Source organism: Cylas formicarius, unplaced genomic scaffold, assembly GCF_029955315.1.
Source record: "Cylas formicarius isolate icCylForm1 unplaced genomic scaffold, icCylForm1.1 PGA_scaffold_3__17_contigs__length_32017465, whole genome shotgun sequence".
Taxonomy (NCBI): Eukaryota; Metazoa; Arthropoda; class Insecta; order Coleoptera; family Brentidae; genus Cylas; species Cylas formicarius.
In genome coordinates, this window is record NW_026844326.1 from 30,237,217 (window position 1) to 30,264,867 (window position 27,651).

The 27,651-nt window shown below is 37.4% G+C and overlaps 3 protein-coding genes across 11 annotated transcripts in view; 1 reads left to right on the top strand and 2 right to left on the bottom strand.

The window, feature by feature from the left end:
• Positions 1-132: 132 nt before the first annotated feature.
• LOC132699016 (scoloptoxin SSD14-like) lies at positions 133-27,110 on the bottom strand. Of its 6 annotated transcripts, XM_060665452.1 has the most exons (10): positions 26,957-27,110; positions 25,269-25,352; positions 15,542-15,775; positions 13,754-13,974; positions 12,529-12,715; positions 8,452-8,649; positions 3,726-4,166; positions 1,583-1,823; positions 1,413-1,526; positions 135-473 (listed from the first exon to the last, which is right to left on the bottom strand). In XM_060665452.1, exons 2-10 carry the CDS (start codon positions 25,319-25,321, stop codon positions 330-332), a joined length of 1,833 nt encoding a protein of 610 aa, XP_060521435.1. In that variant the 5' UTR covers positions 25,322-25,352; positions 26,957-27,110; the 3' UTR covers positions 135-329. The 6 variants fall into 6 exon arrangements, with proteins under 6 accessions (XP_060521436.1, XP_060521432.1, XP_060521435.1 ...); XM_060665453.1 differs by lacking the exons at positions 25,269-25,352; positions 26,957-27,110 and adding an exon at positions 17,371-17,555 and having other exon boundaries at positions 133-473; positions 1,413-1,493; positions 1,739-1,823; XM_060665449.1 differs by lacking the exons at positions 25,269-25,352; positions 26,957-27,110 and adding an exon at positions 17,371-17,555 and having other exon boundaries at positions 134-473.
• On the bottom strand, positions 14,367-14,959 carry LOC132699024 (nuclear protein 1). Its single transcript, XM_060665469.1, has one exon. It carries the CDS (start codon positions 14,872-14,874, stop codon positions 14,647-14,649), a length of 228 nt encoding a protein of 75 aa, XP_060521452.1. The 5' UTR covers positions 14,875-14,959; the 3' UTR covers positions 14,367-14,646.
• The window catches only part of LOC132699021 (uncharacterized), a 66,017-nt gene continuing 53,473 nt past the window's right edge, over positions 15,108-27,651 (top strand). For 2 of the 4 annotated variants that reach the window (XM_060665460.1, XM_060665461.1), the window contains exon 1: positions 25,689-26,927. In XM_060665460.1, the coding sequence (XP_060521443.1) occupies positions 26,891-26,927 (37 nt within the window). In that variant the 5' untranslated portion in view covers positions 25,689-26,890. Of the gene's footprint in view, positions 15,492-17,454; positions 17,580-25,688; positions 26,928-27,651 lie in introns of those variants that run through there. The other 2 variants (XM_060665464.1, XM_060665465.1) reach the window with 2 other exon arrangements.

Consider the following 27,651-nt stretch of genomic DNA (forward strand, 5'->3'; position numbering starts at 1 on the left):
CTTTTCACATTATTGGTGGGGGTTATAACTTAACCTTTCTGACGTTATTCTTGAAAGCAACATTTTTAGTTTTGGTACGTTCTCTTTCGTTGACGTTTAAAAGTAAACAAAAATCTGGAATAAATTAAAACAACACCAAAATAAAAGGCCAAAAGTCCCCACTTACGTAATGCAAGCCGGGAGGTTATGTTCGTTTGTGGCTCTGCATAACTTTATTTAGCGAAAAATGGCAAAAATTTAACAACGCATAAAAATATTCGACAGGGTATTGCGAAACGTTAGTTTGTCGCATTAAAATATTGCGACGGTCGCAAAAACCCGTTAACGTATCACGTGAGCCCGTAGACATCGCCGCCTTTTCTGTGGTCCGCGTTCGCCACGATCTTCCCCGTTTCTCTCTTCAGTGCGCAGACCACAGACAACAGGTCGCGTTTCATCTTGTGCCCGAGCGCCTTCAACCCGTCGACCACTTGCTGTAACACACAATATGAAATATTTGATTTTATTTAATACGACCAAGACCAAAATGTAGCTAAGAATAATATTAGGATCTTTTTGCACCTCTTATGCACCTTCATGTTTTCACACAATAACGCGTTTTACCACAAACCGAAACTTAATTTTCACTTCGAAGACCTGAAGCCCCGAAGACTCTATCAAGTCTTCCTTTGTTGAAGAAAAATTAGTTATTATTTTTCAAAGTTCAATTTAATATCAAAACGTAATTTAAATTACATTTCAACATTTTGGGCTGCACTTTTTGACATCGTCAATGAAAAGTGGACTTGGGTCGCTTTCAAAATTAGGATTTTCAGTATTTATATTATTTTGAAAATATACGAGATATTAAATTCTCAAATGTAATAAGTATATTTCAATACCGATTTATTTTTTTGACAGTTCAGCATAAATTATAAATGTGTCAAGTGCCTACTTGATAAAAAATGGAAATGGACTTAAGCCACGGTCAAAATAAACGGCTCATTTAACATTATCTTTATTGCAATTATAAGTGAGGTAGCGAGAAGGGTCAAGGTTTAAACTACCCTCCAGATACCTCAAAAATATTGAATAATCTGTGACAATTAAGGCACAATTTGTAAATATTTTCTAAATTTAGTGTCTCAACATAACCCTTATAATTAATCCTCCTCCCCATATAGATCATTCTTTTTATTACTTATAGACATAATAGTACAACAAATTTTGTTCGTAATACAGAGTTTCGCTATAGGGAGTTTTCACTTAAGTTCTGAAGAAGCCTACAGTATATCGTTGGCGAAACATCCCGAATATTTGTAAATAGTCTTAGTGGCAGTTTCTTTGAAAAATCAATCATCTTTATCCGTTAACGAGGGAGAAGGTGACGTTTGACGTTAAACTGGATTTTTCCAGGAAAACGAAACACAAACCTGTAAAATCCCGTATTCGTACGAGACCTGCATCGGGAACAGCTGGTGATGGATCCTAGGCGCGTCGACTGCCTCTTTAATATTCTCGCCGAACCACAGCGACCTGACGATCGTCTGAGAAACGAAACCAAATGAGGTTAGGGTAGGGCGACGACGAACCTTCGGGCTACCCAAGCAACGGACGTGGTGATCTGGGTGCCCCCCGACGCACCCAGTACCATTTTCGCGTCGCCGTCCTTATCGACGATGACGGACGGGCTCATAGACGACGAGGGGCGTTTCCCGGGTTTCATCTCGTTGTTCGGCGAGCCGGGCAGTCCGAAGTAATTCTCGTAGTAGGGAAATGAGAAATCGTCCATCACGCTGTTGAAAACAATGCCGGTACGTTTCGACGTCATCCCCGCGCCGAAACTGAAGCCGAGAACTTATATAGCTTTATTTCCATAAGACTCGAGTTACAAGTGCTTGGATATTGCCAGCGTAATACGAATATAAAAATATAATTAAGTAATGAATTATAATAATAGTTAATCATTTCAGATAAATATCAAAATATATGAATGACAAACAACGAATACTCGTTAAAAGGTATCACGAGAAAAAAATCCTTAATATTGTCATAGGGGAGACGTAATCAAGATGGCGCCGTGTGCGGATGTGCTGGAAAGAAAGACATAATAGACGCGTTAGTTTCAAAAAAGTTTTCGGATGCAATAATTGGCAACCAAATTTTAAGTGAGTTCTTCGGGCCTTTGAGTTTAGTCAGTGAATCAAGTGACGAACGGAATAAAAGTTTTGAACACGAGTATGTTGACAGTCAAGAGGTCGTCCATATTGGGTGCGGAAAGACAATTTGCATCAGAACAAGAATGTTATGTGATTTGTATTAAATTTATTGCCAAGGCTTTCCCTTTGATTATAAACTGGTGACCAATCTATTTCGGATATTTGCATTTTAAACGATTCAACGTTTAACATTTAATTGTTCATTTCCTTTAGTGAAATATAGAGTGAATACCAAAATAAATAAGAACTAAAAGTCCAGTAATGGAAAGTTTCATTTACAATTTTTCTTATGATCACGTGACCCGGTAAATAGTATTTATGATGGTCACAGCCACATAGACACAATTTTGAAAAATTACATACATTTTGAAACAACAAATAAAAATGAGAAAAACCATCCTATCCTATATAGAATGATCTCCTGAATTCAAAAATGCAAAAAAAAAAATAAATTGTGCCGTTTAAAATTCGAAAGTTACATTTGTTTCCGCTCAAACCGGAAGTGCCAAAAAATTGTCAAGCTTTTTAAAAGTTTATTGTGTCACCCGGTATATAGGGTTCCTACGCTGACCATCCATTGGAAGATTGAACTGAGGTGGCTTTTAATTGATGGAAATCCATTTATCAAAATAAATGAGGACTGAAAGTTCAGATTTTCGCGAAATTATATATTATTTGTCCAATATAAATGTTAGGACAAGATCCGCATTTCAACCTGTAGACACCTGATTTTGGAGATTTTGGACACTTCGTTTTATTGTTTTTTAAAAATTTTCTTATTGTCTTGCTAGTTCTAAAAGCTATTTTTCAACCATATTCTGACAAATGTTTTGGTTAGTAGTTAACTTACATCGCACGTACATTAACAAGTGTTCGTCGAATCCTGCATGATCATTTAGGTATGCATAAGGTTAGTGCAAGATGGGCTCCTAAAAACCTTTCAGCTATTCAAAAACAACGCCGTGTCGAGTGTGCGCCTGTGATAGAAACTATTGTAACGGGAGATAAAACTATGGTTGTCTATTATGACCCCCTATCGAAAAAAGAAACAATGGAGTGGCGTCGTCAGGGTGAAGCACCTCCAAGAAAATTCAGAGCCTGCCAGTCAACAAAAAAAGTGATGGGATTGTGAAGGACTTCTTTTGATAGATTTTAAAGAAACTAATACCACTGTCAACGGTAAATATTACGCAACGTTATTACATAAATTGTGAGACTGCGTACGTGTAAAACGTCGAGGAAAACTGACCAGAGGCGTGCATAATTTGCACGATAATGCACCTGTCCATACTGCTGGTGTTGCACAAGCTGACATTTTAGAGTGTGGGTTCCGACAGATAGATCATCCTCCCTATAGTCCAGGTATGGCCCCCAGCGACTATTATTTGTTTGAATATTTGAAAAAGGACTTACGCGGACGGCGGTTTAACGACGAAATTTAGTTAAAAGAAGCTAAGGGGATTATATTGAAAAACAATAAAAAATTGTTACTCTACTGACATATATATCTATATATCTGACACTTACTACAAGTTTACCGAACTGGTAACGGATATGGCGTCCCCGTTCTGATCGATGACGGATATGTGGGCGGTACCGTGATCCCCTTTGTCGTAGAACACGGCCCCGTAATGCTTAGGGTCGTGGAATGTGGTATTGTCGACGATTTTTTGCCTCACGTTTTCCGCGTACCGCTTAGAGGTTAGGTTCGACAGTAATTCCTTCAGGTCGACGAAGTCGGTATCTCCGAGTTCGGTGCGTTTCGCGTAAGCGTATTTGAACGCCTCGATGATGCGATGGTAAGTCAGTACCGTCTCGTTGAGGCCGTTCGTGCTGCTCCTCGTCAAATTATAACCTTCGAGAATGTTCATGATGAGGGTGAGGATGGCGCCCGAGCCAGGGGGCGGGGCCGAATAGATAGTGTCCGAGTTAAGGAGCTTCACCGAAACCGGATCCATCCATTGGGGCCTGCCGAACAACAACCGACTCCAAAAATGCACTAACATATAACCGGTGACGTACAATGACGTCATTTAAATTTCATGTCACGTGACCGTGCTAGTAATCCGGTCAAAATAAACATTTGACCTAGCCAAAATTCGCATAGAGCTGGAAAGTGGCAGAAACGTGAAATACACAAAGATCAAAAATCTCCCTTCGATTCGACTTGTGCAAAAAAATTAATTCAAGGTCAAACGTACAACATTGAGGTTTTTCCGTTTCTCTCTTTCTCTACAAAAATTGTTCAGGCGCTTTTTTTCTCACGACTCGCCGTTCGTGAGATATCGCGGTTTCAACTATTTTACTTTACTACTTTACTACACGTCATCAGACTATCCATATAAATCAAAATAAGAAACCATGGGTTTGCAGAATAAAATTTGTATAAATTGAACGAGTATTTAAAAATAAACGATTATACTGTCGGTCCCCCATTCCCTTTGTCTGCAACCCTACGTCATTGTTCGAATGTGGAGGGTCGTATATGGTCTGTTCATGGATATAAGAAAGTGACCAATTGCTTTTGAATGGGAATATCCAAGGGTGGTCATTAACATACAATGCAACAAGATTATTACCTGAAGTTTCGAATTTTAAATTCTGGTAAAATTGTGGTCCGTAATAGAAAATACTTTTATACCTACTTGTGTTTAATATTCCTTTATTTGGTATACTACTTAGATTAAGATTAGATTTAAGAAAGTGATCAAGATAGAATACGGAGTAAAATTTAAAGTCAATAAAATCACGATGTCAATGTTAAGCTCATATTTTATTTGTGTGTGATACTAAGTCAGCATTTTTTAAAAGAGCTAAAACGGCAGTCTTTAAAACGTAATGATTTAATTGATTGCGCAGAAGCATTTACAAAGATTGACTCTTTTCCACACGACAACGTTACAAGTGGAATTCGGTTTGTTATTGCAATGTATGGTGCTCCAAAAATATAGACATTCGAAGTTTGTAAAATCTGCACGGCACAATGAAACAATACAGTTATCTTGTCTGCCTCCAACATCTGCTTCTGCCTGCCACCATTTGTATCGTGTGTATTATCAACTTTTAAGTGTGGCTAGGCAGAAAAACTGCTCAATACTATTTTCTCTAACTATAAGACAGGTTTTAGTAAGAATTGTGGTTGTCAAAAGGTCTGATTATTTTGTTCGTCAGTGTGCAATATCGAATCACGTACAACAGAAGAAATTATTTATGATTCTAATGAAGATGCATCTCAGCAAAAAGAAGAAAATGAAGATGAAGAAATAATTGTTGAAGTAGAAGTAGACAAATATGCATAGAAACAACGTTTAGAAGAAAAACACCTATTCCACTTTGAAAATTATCAATATTACCATACTTTCAATCAATAGGACACGATCTGATAAAATTTTCTTCAATACTTCATTTCATGTAGTGGCACAGTGAAAACTCCCTATAGCGAAATTCTATATAACGCAAAACTCTGTATTACGAACAAGATTTGTTGTACTATTAGGGCTCCATACAAAGCTATGTATTAATCCATACAGGCGAAGCTCGTGATGTCGACAGAAGCGTCATTAACGATTGGCTGGAGAAGACGTGGCCAAAACTAGCAAAAAAAGTACCCTGCTGACGACATTTTTAATGCTACGGAAATAGGATGCAGAATTAAAGGGGAGAAAAATATTACTTCTCTTAGATAACTGCCTGACACATCCTCATATTTGAAATCTACGGAATATTGAATTGGCATTTCTTCAGCCAAAACAATAAGTGTATTACAGCCGATGGACCAGAGCGTAATAATAAAAGTCTTAAGAGTCGATACGGGAAAAACATTTTAATGGAAATGATCGAGTCCGAAAACAATTTTTCCATTAATATGTTAGAATGCAGTCAACTTTATTAGTAAAGCTTGGAAAGAGATGACAGCAGAAACAATTCAACACTCCTATCTTCATGCAGGACTTATTACCGAGACAGAATGCGAACGGGACTTGGAAGATGATCAGCCGCTAAGCGATTACAACAATTACGTTTACAAGTGAGAAGTTGCAGGATTTTATGGTGATAGATCAGGATTTGGCTACAACAGCAGACCTGACAGGACAGAGGAAGCCATATTACAACAAGCAAGGAAGGGTGAGGAAGAGCACCAAGAGGAAGAAGAAGATGAAGAAGTTGATCTTTGACCACCACCAACCATTCAAAAAGCTTATATTCAGTTAAGCTGCTAGAGGAATGTTTTATGTATCATGGGGAAGATGTCCCTCTCGAAGAAATGGTGAAAATACAAGCCAAAGTACAAGATGCATACTAAAAAAATTCACTTCGACTTCTAATCTACTAAATTCGGATTACTATGCAAGATTAAACGGTCTAGGCTTTGGTTCCAGCCAGGTTTACGTCAGAGCAGACGCAAGCGCCTCCGTCGGTCACTCGCAAAAGCTTTAACCGCCCCAGAACTCCCAGTAAAATTTCACTAATTACCGAGGTGGAAACTGCCACTCGCATCGACGATTTCAGAGTCAGAATACCGATGGAACGATTCGCGAGGATCCTCTACGACCTGATTGCGAAAGAATGGTCGATATCGGGTAAAAAGAAACCGCCGTATGCGTATTGGCATATTAACTTTATAACGAAAAAAAAGCAGTTCCTTCAATTTCGCTATCTAGACTTTCGACTGTGTATTTAACGTCTTTGCCAATTTTCAGCTTTATTCGAATTTTGCCAAATTTTGACTTATTTTTGACTATTTTTACTGGATTATAGTCACATACATATTAACTTTATAACGAAAAAAAAGCAGTTCCTTCAATTTCGCTACATAGACTTTCGACTGTGTATTTAACGTCTTTGCCAATTTTCAGCTTTATTCGAATTTTGCCAAATTTTGACTTATTTTTGACTATTTTTACTGGATTATAGTCACATACAAAATAAAACATTTTTTATTTATAATTAATCAAATCAAATCAAATTTGCTTTTTACAAAACTTCTGATGGATTCCTCCTGCATCCGTTTTTGCTTAGTCGAAATTGCTGCTCAAATTGCTCAAATCAAATTTATTTCCGTACAAATATATAAAACTATAAAAGGCATGATGAATTATTTACCCCTATTTAAACTCAATACGCGTCTATTACAGCGAAGTGGGCAAGTGGTTATCGCCAAAACAACCGGACTATTGGCAACTATAGATAATTTATGCTTAGGATTTTTTTTTTATCAAAATTGGTCCTTAACCGTTGATTCAAATTAGGATTTTAAAGTGGCTCGTAGTTACTAGAATTAGATTTAGCATTTCACATACAATAATAAAGAAAAATAAAACTAACGATTTGCCTACGGTATATAAAAATGGTGAAGTGTTTTTTTTTAAGAGAACACCCTGCATATTGTGACGTATTCTACGAGCAAATTTAATTTTCTTTCCGAATTAAAAGCATGAAGCTGTGTTTTTGGTCAAAAAATTGCTAGTCTCCTCTAGAAAATACTTACCACGTATAAGCTCTTAATATTAAGCCAGTCTTATTGATTGATGAAAGCTCTACAAAAATGGTCCCTTATATGTTTTTGATATATGGAACCATTTATTGGTCAAACATTGAAAATTTAGAAAAAAATAACTTTTTGTTCTGAATTATGTTTTTTTTTTAATATGTGGTCTATTTGATTAGTTTAAGTTAAATGGGAATGAAAATAGACACCCAGAAATCTGACTTTTTTATGATGATAGAAGATATAAATAAAATAACACAGCACAACAAACTCTTATCTTATAACTGGCAGTAACAGCAAACTTAACCTTAAACTTTTGAAACTTCTGAAAAATAAACAGCCTCTTATTTCATTGAATGCCTCGACTGCGATAGTCATTTCAGCATCGTGCAGTTTAATTATCCACCTCTTGATGATTACCTAACATAAACGCATTGTTTTGGTACATTGAATAATTACCACTAAAATATTCCTCGAATTTTTGCCACATTGCCGACATTTTTGAAAAATTGTTGTTACGATTCAAAAGTTAAATAAAAAACGTGAGAGGATGTTAGTTTGGATGCATATTTTGAAATCATTGCGATCTTTTTGTTAGTTAATTGGAGTTTCTCATTACATATAAATATAAAAGGGACAGTTATTGTATTATTCCCTGGTTAAATCGAATAACATTACCCAGCTTGGATAATTTTAGTGCATAAAATCTCTAGGTCCAGGTGTGAATATAATTTTGAATCCGACGTTAACAAATAAATCAATTACTGGTACTGATCCATGTCTTCCGCGGTGATGATCCCTCCGGCCTCTTTCACGTCGTCTATGAAAAGTTTGGCAAGCGTCCCGTTGTAGAGGTCGTCGCCGCCATTTGCTGCGATCGCGGCCAACGTTTCGCATAGCTTTTTGGGAACAACCTTCGACCCCGGTTTCTTATAGGCGCCGTTCGCGTCTTTGAACCACTCGCTGCAAAAGTGACATTATGAGTGCAACAAGCAGCGGCTCCATCTACCGGGCCGCCAGGCGACTACGAGTTTCGTGGCGTCCGTTAGTAGATGGAGCCACTAACTGAAGTTTGTGACTTTTCCAAAGAAAAAAAAACATGGAGTATATTCTTGAATGTCATTTAAAACTATCGCATATCAAATGTCGTCTAATTTTGAGAAACCGTATTCCCAAACAGCTTGCGAGAAATAACCATGCCGCGTAAAATTTTGTCGCACTAACAATTTGGCAACAACGCCTTTTTTTGTTCCTGTGTGATTGAAACGGTGTTTAACCTATGAAAAGGTGACCAGTTAATGACAGTAACATTACGAAGTAAATTTATTCTGGTTTAGGTCAGTGAATTACACAGTCCTTGGCAGTAAGATGCAAAGAGAAGAACTGGTAACTGGTAAGAAAATAGAATTCATGTCCCCTATGTTGAAATTTACATCGCAAATCAGCTGATCTACACATCCAATTACACCTGGCAGCCATATTGCAGAATAATAACCTAAATAAAAAGGTCGATTACAGTCACTTTTGTCTGACTTGATTCAGTTGATCAATATTTTGTGCAAGTGATATGTATTGATTAAATACTAGTGCTACTTTAAAGCTATACCTAAGCACCTAAAGGTTCACAAAATTCATTGTTTCATAAGAGTTTCGAACACCTTAATTTACTTTCTTAACCCATTACTAGATTTTTTGTGAGCTGTTTATTTGCAATTTATCGGACATGTCGAACGCGTTTTTAATTTGCCTTAATTGGTTTAATTCTTGATTTTGGATGGCAAATCAAATCTCAATTTCATCATCTTCAGACATGTTTTAAAGCGGTAAAAAGAATTCTCAACTCCGCCTGTGGTAGTGATGGGTGGATCGAGTAGCCCATCACTGCCATTGCCGGTCCCAAGCCCGGATAAAGGAGGAGAGTTGTGGCGTTAGGACTTAGCACCCTATCACACGTAAAACCCCAAATGGGAAAAGCTAGGACAAAAGGCAGAATGAAAATACAGAAACGGAAAAATGGTCCCCGGGTGGAAATCCACACCTTCGATGAAGGGAGCCCCATAGGATACGGGGGGGGGGGGGGGGGCAATTCTGCTTTTGGTCAAACAGCAAACCCAAGCTTACATTTCAACCAAACCAAAACAAAAAACAGTAAAAACAGGAAACTAGTATGTGCCACCTGGAACATACAGGGTTGGCGAACAAAAGAAACAGAAGTCAGAGAGGAATTTAACAAAGGACAAATAGACATACTGGTAATGAGCGAAACAAAAAAGAAAGGACATGGCACAGAAGACATAGATGGGCACCTACACATGTGGAGCGGTATTAATAAAGAAAACAGAGCTAAAGCTGGGGTTTCGGTACTTATCAACAAGAAATGGAAGAAAACCATTACATCATGGGAACCCATTAATGAACATATAATCACAGTACACCTGAAAATGTGCGGCAGATCAATAGTTTTATTAGGAGTATATGGACCAACAAACGACAGCCCCGCTACAGAAAAAATTTCATTCTTTGAAACTCTAAAGGAAGAAATTGAAAAAGTGAAAACTAAACAAGAAATAATAATAGCTGGGGACTTTAACGGAAGGACGGGAAATAAAGCACATAACAAAACAGTAGGCCAATTCGGGGAGGACACAATTAATGACAATGGTGAAAGATTAATTGAAATTTGCGAATTAAACGACTTAAAAATTACCAACGGCTTCTATAAACATAAAGACATCCACAAATACACCTGGATACAAGAAACTAGGAATCTAAGATCCATAATAGATTACATAGTTGTTAGGATAACTACAACAATTAAGATACAGGATGTAAGAGTTAAAAGAAGCGCTGAATGTGGAACCGATCATCGACTAGTAGTTGCGTACATGCACTTTCCTTGGTATGGAGTAGCAAAGAAAAACAAAGAAGAGATAGCAAAACAAGAACAACAAAAAGACAACCAAAACAACCAGGAAATAAAAGAGAAAAGATTTAAAATTCACCTCCTAGAGGAAGAAACAATAAGAGATTTGTACAAACGTAGACTTGATGAAAAACTAATAGAGTTCAATTTTAATAATTTAACAGACACTTACGAACACGTGAAGAAGAGCATTAAAGAGGCAGCTTATGAAGCATTAGGAGAGGAAGACGGAAAGAACAAAAAATATACAGAAGAACTCAGTGAGGAAGCTATTGCAGCTATTCAGGAAAAAAAGCGCTTACACCAAAAATGGCTCTGTACAAATTCGGGAGAAGACCTACAGAAATATAAGAACAAAAACAGAGAAACAAAAAAACTAATTAGTAAAGAAAAAAATGAAAAATGGGATAGACTCTGCCAAAACATACAACAGTATACAGGAGGTACAAGATGCTCGGAATCATGGAGAACAATAAGATCTGTCAGATCAAATACCAAAGAGAAAGTCAATATACAGTTTATCAAAGAAACCGAATGGGAAAATTATTATCAACAACTACTAACGGAGACACGACCACAATTCTGGCAACAACTAACATACCAAATACAACCTACCAACAATCTAAAGCATGTAACAATAGAAGAAAAAGAAATAATAAAAGCCATTAAAGAATTAAAAAACAAAAAATCACCAGGGCCAGGGGGGATAGTAAATGAACTTATTAAGTATGGGTCGGACAAATTATTCAGAATATTGAAAAACATGTTTGAAAGAGCAATAAATGGAGAAACGTTACCAAGGGAGTGGAATACGGCATATATAAGCTCTATTTTCAAGAAGGGGGATCGTAGGAAGTGTACCAACTACAGAGGAATTAGCATTATATCAAGCATGGGAAGACTATATGGAAAGATAATCAAAAACAAAATAGAAGACCAGATAATAGGGAAAATAGGTGAAGATCAAGCCGGTTTCACGGCAGGGAAGTCCTGCGTTGATCAGATATATACGGTAAGGCAGACTATCGAAAAGAAAAAAGCTAAAAACAGAGACATCCATTTAGCATTCATAGATATAAGAAAAGCTTATGACTCTATACCCAGACAACAACTTTGGAAAGCAATGGAAGATATTGGGATAGAAAGAGAACTAATAAAAGCCGTAGATACAATGTACAAGAACAACGAGTTGTCGGTTAAAATAGGTAACACAATTTAAATACTTAGGGTGTATAATAACAAAAGATGGATCAACAGAAGAAGAAATCAAATCTAGACTAGGTCAGGGTAGAACATGTATAAAACAACTGAACTCCATTATATGGAACAAGAAATTAACAAAGAAAACAAAAACAACAATATTTAAGACAATAGTAGAAAGTATAATTACATACGGAGCAGAAACCTGGCTATTGAACAAAAAGAACAAATCTAAAGTAACCGCCGTTGAAATGGAATATTGGAGAAGGTGTTGCCAACGAACACGCATGGATAGAATACGTAACGCAGAAATCAAGAGGCAAATGAATGTAGAAAAAGACTTATTAACTACAATAGCAGAAAAACAGCTTAAATGGTATGGTCATGTCAGACGAAGTGACGATAGACGGTGGATAAAGAAAATCACAGAGTGGAGCCCTATGGGACGTAGAAAGAGAGGAAGACCCAGAAGATCGTGGAGGGATGAAATAGATGAAGCCATGGAGGAAAGGGGGTTGGAAGACGGAGATTGGAATGACAAAGATGAATGGAGAGTCTGGTTGAGAGAGGGAAAACGGCGCGAGCTGTAACAAACTCCATATATATATATAAAAAGCATTCTCGCTCGGTTTCACTCAGGCGTGATTTTTTTCCCATAAGAAAAATCGTATACGGAATTCTGTATGCAGGTGGCAACGCCGGTTGGTACGCTGGCTTACTTAAAGTTTACGTCCTCTCGAAGTGTTTTCTTAAACAGCGACTGATACTGGTGATTCGACATAACGTAGCCGTTGTGGCACAAGTCGACAGTCGGCTGGGTAAGATCTTTCCATGGTAGTTTTCCAAATTTCCTATGCAACGCCCAGTAGCCCCTCAGTTCACCGGGCACGCCTATGGCGAGCGGACCTACGCAGACAAATGACTTTGTTGACTTTTGTTTTTTTTTTTTCGGTCAGCTGATAAGTTATCGCCAGTACCGTATTGTTTGGATATCCTAGGTGCCTACGTGTCAAAACGTTACCAATTTCGATTAGGATTAATCAGTTCACTTGAAATTAAAGTGTTTATATTACCTTATCGATGACATATGAATTAACGCGCAGTTAGGCAGTTTTGCGTAATATTAACGTTTTTTGTTAACATCACAATCAACCATGCAAAACAAACGTCCCAGGTAGCAAAGGATCGTCAAAATGGGTCATCAATTAGTCACCAAATGACGTTATATATGACGTCGGCAGGACGTGAATTTGACATACTCGGACGAATGATGCCATTTAACTGACGCCTTTTTCACGTCAATTTTTGTCCTTTTTACGTCATATTTTGGTCTTTACTGCTGAAACATATGACGATTTTTAAATCGTTTTTTTCTGTTTTAAAAAATTAATAACGGCGGTATATACAGGGTGTTCCTATTGTTTTTTTCACGAAAATTAATATTCATTTTGACTCACCCCGTATAAACGATTCGAAATCGGAATACACTCAATATAGACCATAACAATCCTATATTGGGTTATTGAGTAAAAAAGGGAGTATCTATTAATCCCATAATATAGAGAGTAATCCATTTTACAATATAAGTTTTATTTCCGAGGTATTTAAACATAATTTTTAATTGTTTTTAGTCTCGTCTATAACTTTTGTATTAAACATTTTTTTCTAAAACAAATAAAAAACGAAATTAATTACTTTGACACAGTCCATCCATCCTCTAGATATATTCTCCTACATAGAAGAAAGAAGAATTTGATAATTTTAATTTAAATTAATTATTAAGCTTAAAGTTCATATCTTAAATTAATCAAGTCATTTTATGACAAATTGGGAGGTCATTTTTGTGACGTTAATAAGACATCCTTTTTTTACGTCAATTTGACTTATGATTCGAAAATGATGTCACTTTGACGAGCCTCTGCTACTTGGGCGTGATATACTGACCATTCCGCGGTTTCATATGGTCGCCCTGATATATTTCTTTGCTGGCGTTTAGGGGTGCCTTTTCGCGAGCATTCAGAAAGTACGCCCGTTTCTCGTCCTTTTTGTACACCGTCATCAAAAATCCGCCCCCCAAGCCCATACTCTGCATCGTCACCATGCCGTTGCAGAACAACGTGGCTATAGCCGCATCCGCTGCGCTCCCATTCTTTTCTAGAACGTTCCTTCGCGACAAACATATCGTTAATTTACAAAACAAAAACCCACATTCGCTTTAATTTTAATGGGTTGCCCGTTTACGTTATTTTTTAAAAATATATTCAAGAAAACTCTCGGGACGCCACTGGTACACCGTGAACTCGAAATAACGCTGCCATTTTTACAAAATGGGGAATGCCGAAAATTAACTCCATTTCGAAATCTTCGTCTTAAAGGATTCACCATCGTAAACCCCGTCCAAATAATGAACGTTTTTATTTACATCGCTCACATTAACCTTGAAATACCCGTTTTCTTTATCTCGCCGCAATGCCGCTTTTTTTTGTAAATCTATTTTTAAACACCCGCAACCTCGACACCGATAAATAAAACTTCGTAATACAAAAAAAAAATATTTTATTATCACACAGTGTTTGAAACACAATGCGCGTAGCATCACTAATCAACCATACAAAAAGCACTTAAACGCTGGAAATAATTTATTATTAATAACGTATTTCTCATTTATGCGTTAGCGACCTCAATCAAGTATTAAAAAAAAAATACGGAGACCTCGCGAATCGATGACAGTTGGCCTTGAAAGTTCGAGGTAAAATCGCTCTTTTGAACATAATCAGTCCGTTTTCGAGTAATCACAGTAGAGACGAATTATCGGGCCGGCTTTGCACTCCCACGGATCACACCTTCGTCTTCTTGTTCTGCTCCGTGTTCATCAGCTTCGTTAGGATTTTTCTAGAATGTCCGCTCGGATCGAAATGGTTGGTGTTCAGCGCGGCTTCCTTCTTCGTGCGCTGCTTTCCGCCGTGGCTGCTGTAAATATGCTTGTCGAACGCGAAATTGTAATGCTCGTATTCGTCGAAATGACTCTCGGCTTCCGGAGAAATTTTCGTTTCCTTCTGCTGCATTATTATCAACAAAAACACTTTAATTTCACTGCGTACCGATTTCTTTCGTGTCACTTTACGAAACTGTCTAACAACCGCGCAAGGCTGCTGCGATATTTATAACGACACCCGTGTTGCTAGGCGAGCGCCGAACGTTCGCGACGTCGACGTTGCCACGTTTACCGGCATCCTCGCCGTTCGATGTGCCGATTGTTGTTTTTGCGGGAAAAGGTCGCCGAAAAGGCATCCGCGCTGCATTTTCATAACCGGACGCGTCTTCGATTGCGTTAATGCGCGCGTAATGGATTGGCGACGACCGAAAATTTACCTCGGCCAAAAATACACGGCCGCATCGGCAACGCCGCGAGCGTTTGCAACGGATTAATGCCGAGCCGGTGGAACTTGTGTTTTTGTTTTGGTCGTCCGCGATAAGGGAAATAATAATAATTAAACGATCGAGCTAATAAGCTGACGATGTCTGTATCGGCAATATTGTAAACGTGTGGGTATTTTTTTGTCGCCGCGTACAATGTTGGCATCATTGGCGTCGGGTTCGAAACCTCGCTTAGTTTGAACATCAAAAATATTATCGAGATCGACTTCCACGTGTTATGCAAACAAGCTACCAGCACGTTAAGGTTAGTTTTATTATAAACACATATTAAATAGAAGAAAGTGTGGAACTTACTTTCCTATTTCTGCGCACGGCGGTGAATCTGCGCATACAGCCGATCTTTTGAATACGTGCATGACCGAGGCCGACGGGGGTAGCGGTGCGGTAGGGTTCGGGGGCATGAGATTCGACTCGTCATCCTCTTGCTTTTTTTCGGCGAAAACGCCCGTGTAATAGGCCGCCAAAATCACGGCCAATATGACTAGTATGGCGATCGTTCCCAGTACGTAGCGCTTTTTGATCGACGGTCTGTGAACAGAAATTATGATTTGTGACCTAATTTTTTTCTCTAAGCTGCCGTTGCTCGCAGTGGATGTATATAGACGTAAGAGTCGCGATTTTAGCAGTGACGGGGCGAATTTTATGAACAATGTGGTACGTGAATATCAGATATCGAGGAACTGGTCGGACCTGATTTTGAATAATCATGGACCCACGATATGCCCCCAAAACGGTCTAACGCTGTTACGGAGTGGGCAGTGGCGTGCGTGCATTTCGCGATGCGAGGGACGACATTATCTATCCAACTCGAAAATATGTCGACGATAAGGATTTTCAAATACAACTCGAGAGGGAAAAACACGAGAGCTTCGCGGCAGGTCATTTACATTTGAGGTTATTTACGGAAACACGGTTATGTAATATACAAGCCCACATCTCTCGTAAACACAGGAGCGCCGATATTGTGCAGCCATAAACTGTTCGTTATTCCTACGCAATTCGAAATGGAAAATTTCATTACATTCTGTCTGTTTAGGTCTTCAACTTGTTCTCGTATTTTGTTTTGAATATCCAAAATTGTTGCCGGTTTTCTATATAAAAAAGTGTCAGCGGGAGTAAGATCTGGTCTGTTAGGAGGCCACTACACTACAGACATTATTACGATTTTTTCAAAAAACAAAATGCATTTGTGATTCTCAATTTGGTTTTAAGACCGGCTGCTCCACTGGGCAGGCGGTTCGCAGGGTTGTGGGAGGCGTGGTGGAAGGCCTGGACTCAGGCTTTCGACTGCGTCTCTCATGAGAAGTTTGGCAGGTATGGTGTCCGTGGTCACCCTCAGGAACTTATCCGGCCGTATTTAACTGACAGAAGACAGTGTGTCGTCCTTAACAATAACATGTCGGAGTTGAAGGTTGTGAGTAGTGGCGTGCCTCAGGGCTCCGTCTTGGGCCCGCTACTATTTACTATTTACACCAATGACTTGTACCATTTTCTGTTCCCCAATAAGTGTACACTTTATGCGGACGGTACATCGTTTGTAACTTAGGCAATGACTCTAATAAACTTATGCACAATGTTGACAATTTTGAGCGGATAGCGGAACTTTGGTTCAGCAACAATAACCCTATACTAAACACAGATAAGACGCAACGTCTTGTTTTCTCAACTAATAATAATCTACTGGAGGGCTCTTGGGAGTAACGCTTCGTGATGGTTTAAATTGGGCCCCTCATATTAACATCTTGTGTAAAAAACTTGCCTCTAATATTTTTATAATCCGTAATCTTAAAGGACTGGTTACCGTGAGCACATTGCGAGTTACCTATTTTTCTCTTTTTCACTCTCATCTAACTTACGGCCTAGTTCTCTGGGGTAAATTTGGCACCTGTAACAAAGTTGCGAGAGTGGATGCACATTCCCTCCATTTTCATTTACTTCTACCTAAACGCATCCCTGTACTTAGAAACCGATATAAACTAAATAAAGCGCGGCGAGCGCCATCTGTCGAGGACGGCGTCAGTCGCCGCGTCTAATTCCCGACAGGTGGCGCGGCCGCCGCCGAATTTGGTTCCGAAAATAAACGCGCGTACGTATTTGACAGCGAAATTCAAACGTGTACGAACTTTTCGCGATCTTCGTCGCACAAAAGTTGCGGGTCGGCGTTCCGCCGGCGGCACCCGCACAAATTGGCCATCCCTTCGTTATCCAGGATACCGATCGATGCGTGGACGATTTTCCGGCATCTTCTACGTAACACGTCGGAACGTTTCACTACCGGCGGATTAAGCGGCAATTTGAAATCGACCATGCTATTAAAATGTGGCCCCCCAGGGTGAGAACACTACGGATTTTGTACCGCCGACATTACGCGCACGTCAAATGTGATTTTGAGGTTAGGATGCGTCACGTTGGGGTCGATAAAGAATTGCTCCCGTACTCCAACGTGGCAATTCTATCCTCTTCTGGCAGGGACTAACCCCGAAATGCTCTAGAATCTAGGTTTTTCTTAATCAAATAAAAAAATCTTGTTCCCTGTTGTTAAATGACGCGTAAAACCACACACAGGAAGAAAGGAATACTTTATTATGTTATTGGTGGAACATGGAAGAGCATATCCTTTTTTTCCAAAATATAGGAGGTGAGTAGTAAACAACTGAAACTTTCATCAAAATATTTATTACGTATTAATAAAATATGTTTATAACTCAATTTTAGAAGCTTTGCCAATGTAATGGATCAGGTATGGGTAGCGAAATTAGATTTGGACCAGTGTAAAAACGTTTCTTTTAGGGATATATGAAGCATTTGGTCAAACCGGAAGAAGGGCTATCGAGAGTCAATGTTCTTGTACAATTGGAAGTAATTGTACTAGTCAAAGTCGCATTTATTCTATAAAAAAAGACAAACTTATACCCGAAATATTTACAGAAATAAACAAAAGTGTGGTACGAGTATTACACTTTCAAAAGATATTCAACTAGAAAATCCAAAGCATTTGTAAAAATAGTTATAAATGAATACACACTATGCTTGGTATTAAAGAATTTGAAATAAAACACTTTTAAGCAATAAATAGCGTTTTGGATTTTGTTTTAATAATGGAGAGATATGTGTCAACTGCTATAGAAATAAATTACTAATACAAACATGGTTATGGATTCTTAAAATTTGAAGTTACCAACAGTATATTTTGCTTTTTTAACAACATTACAATTTTTTTTACCTACATAATAATATAGAATAACAGTTACATTTTTATTTTTTATTAAACTTTTTGTTTGATTGTACTGTTGGTGGTATAATAGCTATATGAATTTTTTTTTAAATAAAATGGATTTTAAGCCCTTGAGGGCATGCACAAAATTATGACAACTCCTACTTTGATGGCAAAATTGCCCACTGGCTTGCAAATAAAAAGAAAAAAATATGTCAACATACCATATCCATGCCACCAGGAAAATAAAAAAATACTGTGAACAATTGTCGGACACAAAAAACATATTATTTAAAAAACTATTGGCTAAATAAACTCCTTTATCTACAACCATTTAATAATAGACGCATAATACTTCTGACAGTGAGAGTATTATGCTACGCATAATACAACAAGTGTAATTATATCATAAAAAAACAAGTGTAATTATATCATAAAACAACAAGTGTAATAAAATATTCTGGAATTCTTAATAATCCGGGCTTCAATTAATCGGCGCAGAATTCACACATTTCATTTATTATTTTTATGAAAATTTACTATAAAGTTACCCATATTAAAGTCATACACACGTTACCAATTCAATTCTATTATTCAAAAACAGTTCAAAAAATACAAACCAATATGACAATAATTAAAAAGAATTAGTAGGCCGTGCAGGCTAAATCTGACAGCGCGCAGCGGGTATCCATAGCGACAGCTTACCCGACGCGACGCTCATCGTGAATACAAACATTTTCTTTCATGAAATAATAATTGTAAAGTAAATAATATTCATATAGAGAAGCTTTAAAATTTCGCCTTGCAATTAAAACATAAGATTTAATAAAAATGGATTCTGAAAACGAAGTACTAACACCCCCGGAAATTCGAGCGGCAGCGGAAGCTGCGTCTCTGGATTTACTTCCCAAGAAATCAAGAAACAATTATGAAATTGCCTACAACAATTTCATGGATTGGCGATCAAGAAACAAGGCCACCTCCTTCTCTGAAGATACATTATTAGTGTATTTCAAAGAATTGGCTAAAAAGTATAAGTCGTCCTCCTTGTGGACGTTTTATTCCATGCTGAAAAGCACACTTTATATTAAACACAATGTCAAGATCGACCACTACGCGAAGCTACATGCTTTATTAAAAAGACAATCAGAAGGCTATCAACCCAAAAAATCTAAGGCATTTACCGGACAGGAAATAAATAAATTTATTTATGAAGCTCCTGATACAAAATATTTGGCTACAAAGGTAAGGAATGATAAGACGTTACATACCTACGGTATTTACCAAGAGGTGTTAATTTTTTAGGTTGCATTAATTATGGGAGTGATGGGTGCATGCCGCTCAAATGAACTACATGCAATGAAAATACAACACGTTACATTTTATGAAGGTTGCACTAGAGTAATAGTTCCCGTTACGAAGACCAAGATCCCTAGGAATTTTACTATTACTGAGAAGTTCCATGATATTGTTAAAAAATATGCAAATCTGAGACTGCCAAATGCATCAGATTCTTTTTTTATGAATTTTCAAAATGGAAAATGCACAAAACAAGTTATCGGCATTAACAAGTTTGCCAAAATGGGCAGAGAAATAAACGTGTTTTTTTTTGCATGCTTTTAATAAACATTTCAAACCCTAAACTAGTTTTTAATTTTTATTTTATTGTGCGATCAATTTATCATTTTAATTGGCTGTAACTTTTTTGTTTTTAGAGATATCAAGGTAAACAAAAAAACAAATGTAGGGTTAGTGACGTATAAAACAAAACACCATCAATTTTCTGACATATAAGCCTACAGTATATTTTTTGTGTAGGCTTACATGTCAGAAAATTAATAGTGTTTTGTTTTATAGGTCACTTGAAAAAAAAACTTGGCTATTAACTCTATATTTCGTTTTTTTGTTTACCTTGATATCTGGAAAAACAAAAATGTTGAAGTCAATCAAAATGTTACCAAGATAAATTGAACTCACGGTACTTTCGTGTCAGCTTGTTACTTTCGAAAAATCGATGAAATCGACAATAACTTCCGAACGGTTTGAGCTACACGCTTCAAATTTTACTCCCTTTTAACCGTTCAAATTTCGGCGTCCATCTTTTTCTTTCGATTTTCGACTGTTTGTTGGACGTTGCCATGGAACACGATAAGTGTCTGAAATTTGAAGCTATCGACTTTAAACTGCGTTTCTAAGGGTCTAAGGCAAAGATCATTTCTCGAAACCTGTTTATGGAACCCAAAAAGTTCTTGAACGAAAACACGTCCAGATTTGGCTGCATAAACCTTTATTCTTGAAAATTTTTCAAAAATGTGCAGGGTGTGTCATAAATTAAAAAAAAAATGGGTCCTCCTATTATTGAAAATTGGGGATAACTAAGGGACCGTTTTTCAGATATCAGTTTCTTTTACATGGCAATAAAGCTCGCATACACAGCTAAAACTTTTGTATTTAAGGTTTTCACCTATTGTACAGAGTGTTCGCGATATTCCGTGGAATATTAGAAAACCCAATAGGTGCACTAAATTTGCAGCTACCGCCTTCAGATTTGGCAGAGAAGTAGAAGTTCGGACCCACATCCCACCGTTCATCAGATTGGCAAAATTCTTTAACTGGCAGACGCAGAAGATCCAGTGCTATAACATTTATTTCGGGCATTTTTTCAATTATACACAGGGTTTTCAAATTATAGGCAAAAATCTAAAACACCTAGAAAATTGTTCTTTTCCAGAGTAAATTATTAGCCGCAAATCAAAAATCGTAAAAAAATGGCTAATGTGTTTAAACGATTTTTGTATTTGCGGTTTTCGTCTATCACACACACTCGATAAATTTGAAAAAATCCATATGAAAGTCACTATTCCGGCGGCTGTCAAGGCGCGATGACGTCATTCGTTATTACGGAGCACTGCATGGTTTCAGTAAAATTTCACCATTCACCATTTTAGAAAAATTCTTCTTAATATCATTTTTTTTATTGTGTCACCCTGCATGTTTTCGCCGAATTTTCACAATACGCATATTACTTATTGACAAAATTCAGTTCGGCGGGCCTGCGGGTTTAAATTTCCCGCTCAAGAACTATGCCACGCATGTGGCAACGTTGTACGGTACGGGTGTGATTCCTTAGCCGCTCTTACAAGACAAGACACTTACCGCCAGCGGTGACGCCGTTTTTGGGGTCCGGGCAATTCTTCGAAGTAAAAATCGTCGAATTCCAAGCGGTCGGAGACGCTGCCGCTACGCATCGCGATTGGGTTCGTCGTCGAAGGGTAAGACGCGATCACATGTTCCTCACCGCCGGATTACACGCTTTTATTTTTGTCCGTTCGCTCGCGACGCTTAATTATAACGTCCGTTCTAATAAGCACCCGATGGTCACGACAATTACGCGCAAAATGGTGTAAATTACACGTACGTACATACCTTGGAGCACGGACCGGCAACGAAACTGAATCTCGACTTGGGTAACCTTACTTAGACTTGCCTCGACGGGCAAGCCGGGTGTACAGGGTGGGTCGGCAAAAACACCGACGCCGAATGTTTTGTTAGCGGTTAATTGTGCACATTGCATGTTTTTTTTTACTTCTAATGTCCAAGCTACATAAGAGCGTTGGGCCAGCTTACAAAAATTAGTATACTTCAACCAGAAATATAGTGCTTTTACAACCGACCCCGTGATTAACTTTGCATACTGTTCATTACGCCAACACCGGATGACACTTCCAACTACTTATCTAATTCCTATGTTCTACATTTTTTACAAAAGGTGATTAATTTCTTAACGGACAATTTTGTTAAAAATTATTAACAGTAGCTAGTGTTTTCTTTTTAAATAAGGATCGTGTATTATTTACCTTGTTGTTAGGTTATGTTATTTCATTAAAATTGTAAAAATAAAAAAGAACAGTCTACGCGGCCTTTCGAGTTTCGACGGTAGTTTTTCAAAAACGCGACGCATTTTTGCAATGGAAACCACTGTAATTGGTTCTGTCCAGTATAGGATACCGGGGCGTAATAGATAAAGGTAGAACACTGGCGGACAGATGGGTGGAGGGTTTTGATATTCTTAGTATGCTTCGACCAGAAATATAGTGCTTTTACAACCGACCCCGTGATTAACTTTGCCTACTGTTTACTACTCCAATTTTGTTAAAAATTATTATTATTATTTTCAAACCAGTGCTCAAATATTTCCGCGGTCATGTTTTCATGGTTATCCACACTTGAATCGTTTTTGGCAGACAAAAATAAGGCATCTGGCATGAAGAATGATTATGATTCGTGAAAATAAATGTCGTTATTATACATGTAGTTTTGGATTGTTGCTTTTGTGTCACACGAGGAAGGAGTTTTTAGTCAACTGTCTACTGTGATAACTTGCATTGTCCATTACAATGACGCTATTAGGAGGAATGTTTGGAACTAATTTGTTTTTAAACCAATTTTCAAATAAATCAGCGGTGGTGTCTTCATGGTTATCCAGAGAAGAATCTTTAATATTTTTCGCAGACAGAGAAAGTCCATTTGGAATCCAACCATTTTTAGAGCCGGCACGCAAAATAGTTATTCTTTAACTCTTTTTGATGGCGCGTTTGTTTTGCACTTATCAGTTGAGTCAACCCAACCCATTTCCGGGGTATCATAAGTGTCGAACCAGGTTTTATCCAAGTAAATAATTGTCCTTTGTTGTTCTCTGTTAAACCTTATTTTTTTCTAGATATTCCAGTCGCCATTTTCGAATTCTAAAAGATTCCATTAAAACTTGCCTTTTGCCAACTTTGTTAAATCTAAAACCCAAGTATTGAATACACTTCCATAAGGTAGTTCTGCCACATTTAACACCGGTTTCATCTTTTTCAAGCTTCCTAATTAATATATCTAATGTAAGCGCGCTTTGTTTTTTATTTATTTATTTATTTATTACAAAGGTGCCCTAACATGAAGAACTAACTTCACAATTTACAAGGACACATTATTAAATTAACAAAGTAAAACTTATAAGTAGGTACCTACCTATATCTACGATAAGCAGAAAATAATAACAATCAAACTTACCAAACTAAGCCAAAACTAACACTCTATATTAAGTGCGTGAATTACAAAAAACAAATGTGAAATAATAAGGAAAACAAATCAAAAATTAAAATAAATTTATAGAAAAACCCTAATTGCTTGATTTCGAAACGAATTAAGTGATAACGCAAAGATGTCAACGTGCGAAAAATAATTATTGTAATGTCTATGTAAAAGAGATATTGGGGAATTGTTACCTAAGTTTGTATTAAATCTAGGCACGTAAAATAATGAAGGAGTTCTTGTTATAACGACTCTGGCATTGAAGGATAGTTTTTCCAACAGTAAAGGACAGTCAATCCTACTATTAATAATATTATGCAAAAATATAGCACTGGAGATAATTCTTCTAACAGATAACTTCAGTATATGGTAGAAATTAAGACTAGCTTCATACGAATGAGTTAGTAAGTTACGGTTAAATATAAAATTTAAATGGAAAACAAACTTTTTTTGTATTCTCTCGATTCTGTCTATATATTTATGATACTGAGGACTCCATATCACACCGCCATAGTCAAGGTGAGATCGAACGTAGGAATTGTATAGAATAATAAGCGATTTGTGATCCTGAAATTCCTTGCTAACTCTTAATATAAAACCTAAATTTTTATAAGCTTTTTTTACTATATTCTCAATGTGGATATCAAAACTTAATTTTACATCTATAGTTATTCCAAGATCCCTAATCTGCTCTACTTTTTTTATTTTTACACCATTGAATGTGTAGTCAAAGTTTATATCATTTATCCGCCTGCTGAACTTAAGACAGTAACATTTATCAATATTTAAAAATAGACGATTTTTCACACAGTATTCATAAAAACGATCAAGATCTTCTTGAAACTTATGACAGTCGTTAAGGCTTTTCACGGGCGCCTATGATTTCTGATCATTAGCAATTAGTCACTTTCTTATATCTATGAACAGACCATACTTGCCCTTACCCTTTGAACTAGCTAGTGAAAATAACCTCTCAGAGTCAGGTACATAAATACGTACTTACTCGAAGGATCACAGTCAAATACATCCGTAATATATACGAACATATTGTAGTTTAGATTAAACTCTTAAGAATGATAGTTATCACCTGATGTTAAAGTAAACGCTTCTACTTATTCATAGCATCAATGGTCAATCAAATTTAAAACGGTACATTTACGTTTCAAATAAAAATATTCAAGTTTCTACAAATATTCGTTACGGTCCATCTCAGGCAAGACCTATTTAACGCAGAATAAACATCTGTTGGGATGGGTTAAGGTACCGTAAAATACTAAAAACGTCAAAGCAATAAATGCACTATATTTTTGGTCGTGTTATATACGAGTAGAAGCATCCTTCTCTCTTGGTTTTACGACCGACTATGCCATCACAAATCGTAGCGACTATATGTATTAACTTATGTATTATTTTAGTTTGCTTATTTTATATTTTTAATGGGGGTTTCCGTGACTAAATAAATAAACAGTATCAGTATATACACTAATGACGTCGTAGTACATTACTATTTTACTCGGTTAAATTTTTGGTTGGATCGCCCCGTAAGCCAGAAAGCGCACGTCTATATACCACTTCTACCTTAAAAGGACCACGATCCGAACCACGGCGAACTTTTCGTGATCGCGGTCGGCTTGGCCCGCTTTAACGCCACGTTGCGATCGATTGAAAAGGAAGACAGAAAGAGGCGCGAAGTAGGCGCGGGTTAATCAGCTGTCAAAGCGCACTTACATCATACGCCTCTTGACGGATCCGTCGACGATGTTCAGCGAGGTAATCGTCATTATTGTCTCGGTCACATGTTATATCTGCCCTCTGAAAAACGAAACACACAGGAGCGACGTATACGTAACACGGTACGCGAGGAAACCGTCGACTAACTTCACTCGCTCGTTCGAGAAAGGTACGCGGTTAGATCTGCGGGAAATCACAGCTCGCGATTTTTCCCGATGACTAAGAAAACGCAACACGTAATTTATAGTCGCGCGAACCACAGCCAATTGAAGCCTCGACATTACCAATTCGAGGGTCATCGAAGACAAACGATAATCGCACGCCAAGGACGTCACGATGCCGACGCGTAATCGAATTTGGTTAGTTTGTCAAACATCACGTAAAGGTCGACGACGTTCGACGCTAGAGGGCGGCTATAGCTTTTCTAAAATCGTTGTCATTATGCAATGCACTTTCTACATGTATAGTCTGTCTCAATTTTCATATTTAACGATGTTATTACATATCGTTATTGGGTAAAGCCATCAACACAAAAATTTATTCTCGCTTGAATGACAACGCGATATAACATTTACTGCAGTGTTGTGAAAAATGTGTATAAAACTTTAATCCAGTAGAGTACTTTAAAAGAAACCTGTCTACTTACAAAATTCCAATTTTCTCAACTCACCGTATAGACTATAGTCACCAGGATCTAATAAGAATGAAAATATATTGTCTTCATCAAAGCAAAATTGTTCCTACCTTAGATAAACTAAAAAAGAAGTTAGAAGAAGATAATAATAATAATAAATTGCCTTTATTGTTGTATATTGTTATATACAAATATACAGTAGAGAAGAGGCGAAGCCCAGCAAAAGCTACTAAACTTATCTAAGCACACTACATTTTACCATGAAGTACTGATCTCTTGGTCAATAAACATTGGCGTCCGAATATTTATTTGTCAGCAAATTTGGTATGTTTCCGTTATTTTGCTATGTAATTCATGCGAAATAAAAAATAATTTATTACGATAGCACAGAAAGTGCTAAATTGAATATTCCATCGACAAAGCAAAAAAAAAAAAATTAAATAGATATAAAAATGTCTTTTTCATCATTTTTTACATCGTCCGAACATTTAGTTGACATGGGTGACAAGACATGGGTTATAGAGGACTAAACCATAGTTCATAATCGAAAGGACAAGTGATTGAGCTAAAAGTTTCCGTAAACTGAAATTCAGGACAGTTCTGTCTGTATAAATGGCGTAAAACCAAATAAGACTCTTTCACCAACAAACATCATGGTCCACGCATGACCATGATGTTTGTTGACGTGACAAATATAATATTTTATTTAAAAAGTGTTCAAAGGCGCCCCCCTCACCCCTAGTCTGGAAGGTATACGGAAGAAGGGAACAAAACAATCAATTTCACCCTAAAGAAAAAAAATTCGAACAATCAGAACGCCCTGTATAGTATCAAACGCGCTGTTGCCTCGGGCGGGCAAATTTTAAGACGCAGTGAATCACTATCGAAACTTTCACATTTTTAAGCACATAGTTTGTTACACTTTCCGCGTAGTTTCTATCGAGTACGCGTCCACTGTTATCCGCCGAAATCGAGTTTAGGCTGAATGGGTTCGTTAGACGGCGGTTCGAAGATACTTAAAGGTAAACTTAAAGCTCGTCCTGTAAATTACCTGTAATGGCTAGGCGGAGGCCATTCGACACCCACGAAGCCGGGCGATTTTATTCGTCCTTTCCCCGCATTGTCAATAGCTTAACGATAACGTCGCACAACCCGCAAGGCAACGAACAAACTAACGGACATGGTCGCACGAGGTGGCCTTGCTTACGAGCGATCATTTCGATTTCGAGGTTAGGTGGGTCTACCCACCGTGTCTGTAAATTTGTTGTTTTTACCATAGAAACATTGAAGTGCTGATTGGAACGTATATTATATTGATAAAAGTATATTATATTGATAAAAGTCTATGAACAAATATTATTTGTTCATAGACGGTCAGCGGCACGCCACTGATTTACATTTGCGTCCCACTGTTTTCATTTAAAAATTGAAACTAATTGCTCTTTCACACGTGTCGGGCCGCCTTATTTCGTAATCGTGGAATTATTACGTACATCTTGCTGCATCTTAGATATTCCGTGTTAGCGAAACATGTGTCACATTTCTTTAAAAATGTGTGGAGATTGTACGAATAATTTTTAGTTTAGATTTAGAAGAAATACATATCAGAAACATATCAACATTTTCTACATTTGTAAATTGATTATTTTTTTAAGGCAGCTTATTTTTGGTGTCAAAATGTCGCAAAAAAAGTACCGGATTTAAAAAGTCTTTGTTCCCAATAGGGTGCTATTTGAAAAAACTAGG

Coding starts and splice junctions, on each gene's coding strand:
- LOC132699024 (XM_060665469.1), bottom strand. CDS start 14,874: ATGCAGCAGAAGGAAACGAAAATTTCTCCGGAAGCCGAGAGTCATTTC.
- LOC132699016 (XM_060665449.1), bottom strand. CDS start 17,555: ATGGTCGATTTCAAATTGCCGCTTAATCCGCCGGTAGTGAAACGTTCC. Junction 15,776..17,370: donor TGCGACGAAGATCGCGAAAA/GTTCGTACACGT, acceptor TTCTGTTCACAG/ACCGTCGATCAAAAAGCGCT. Junction 1,527..1,582: donor TCACCACGTCCGTTGCTTGG/GTAGCCCGAAGG, acceptor TTCGTTTCTCAG/ACGATCGTCAGGTCGCTGTG.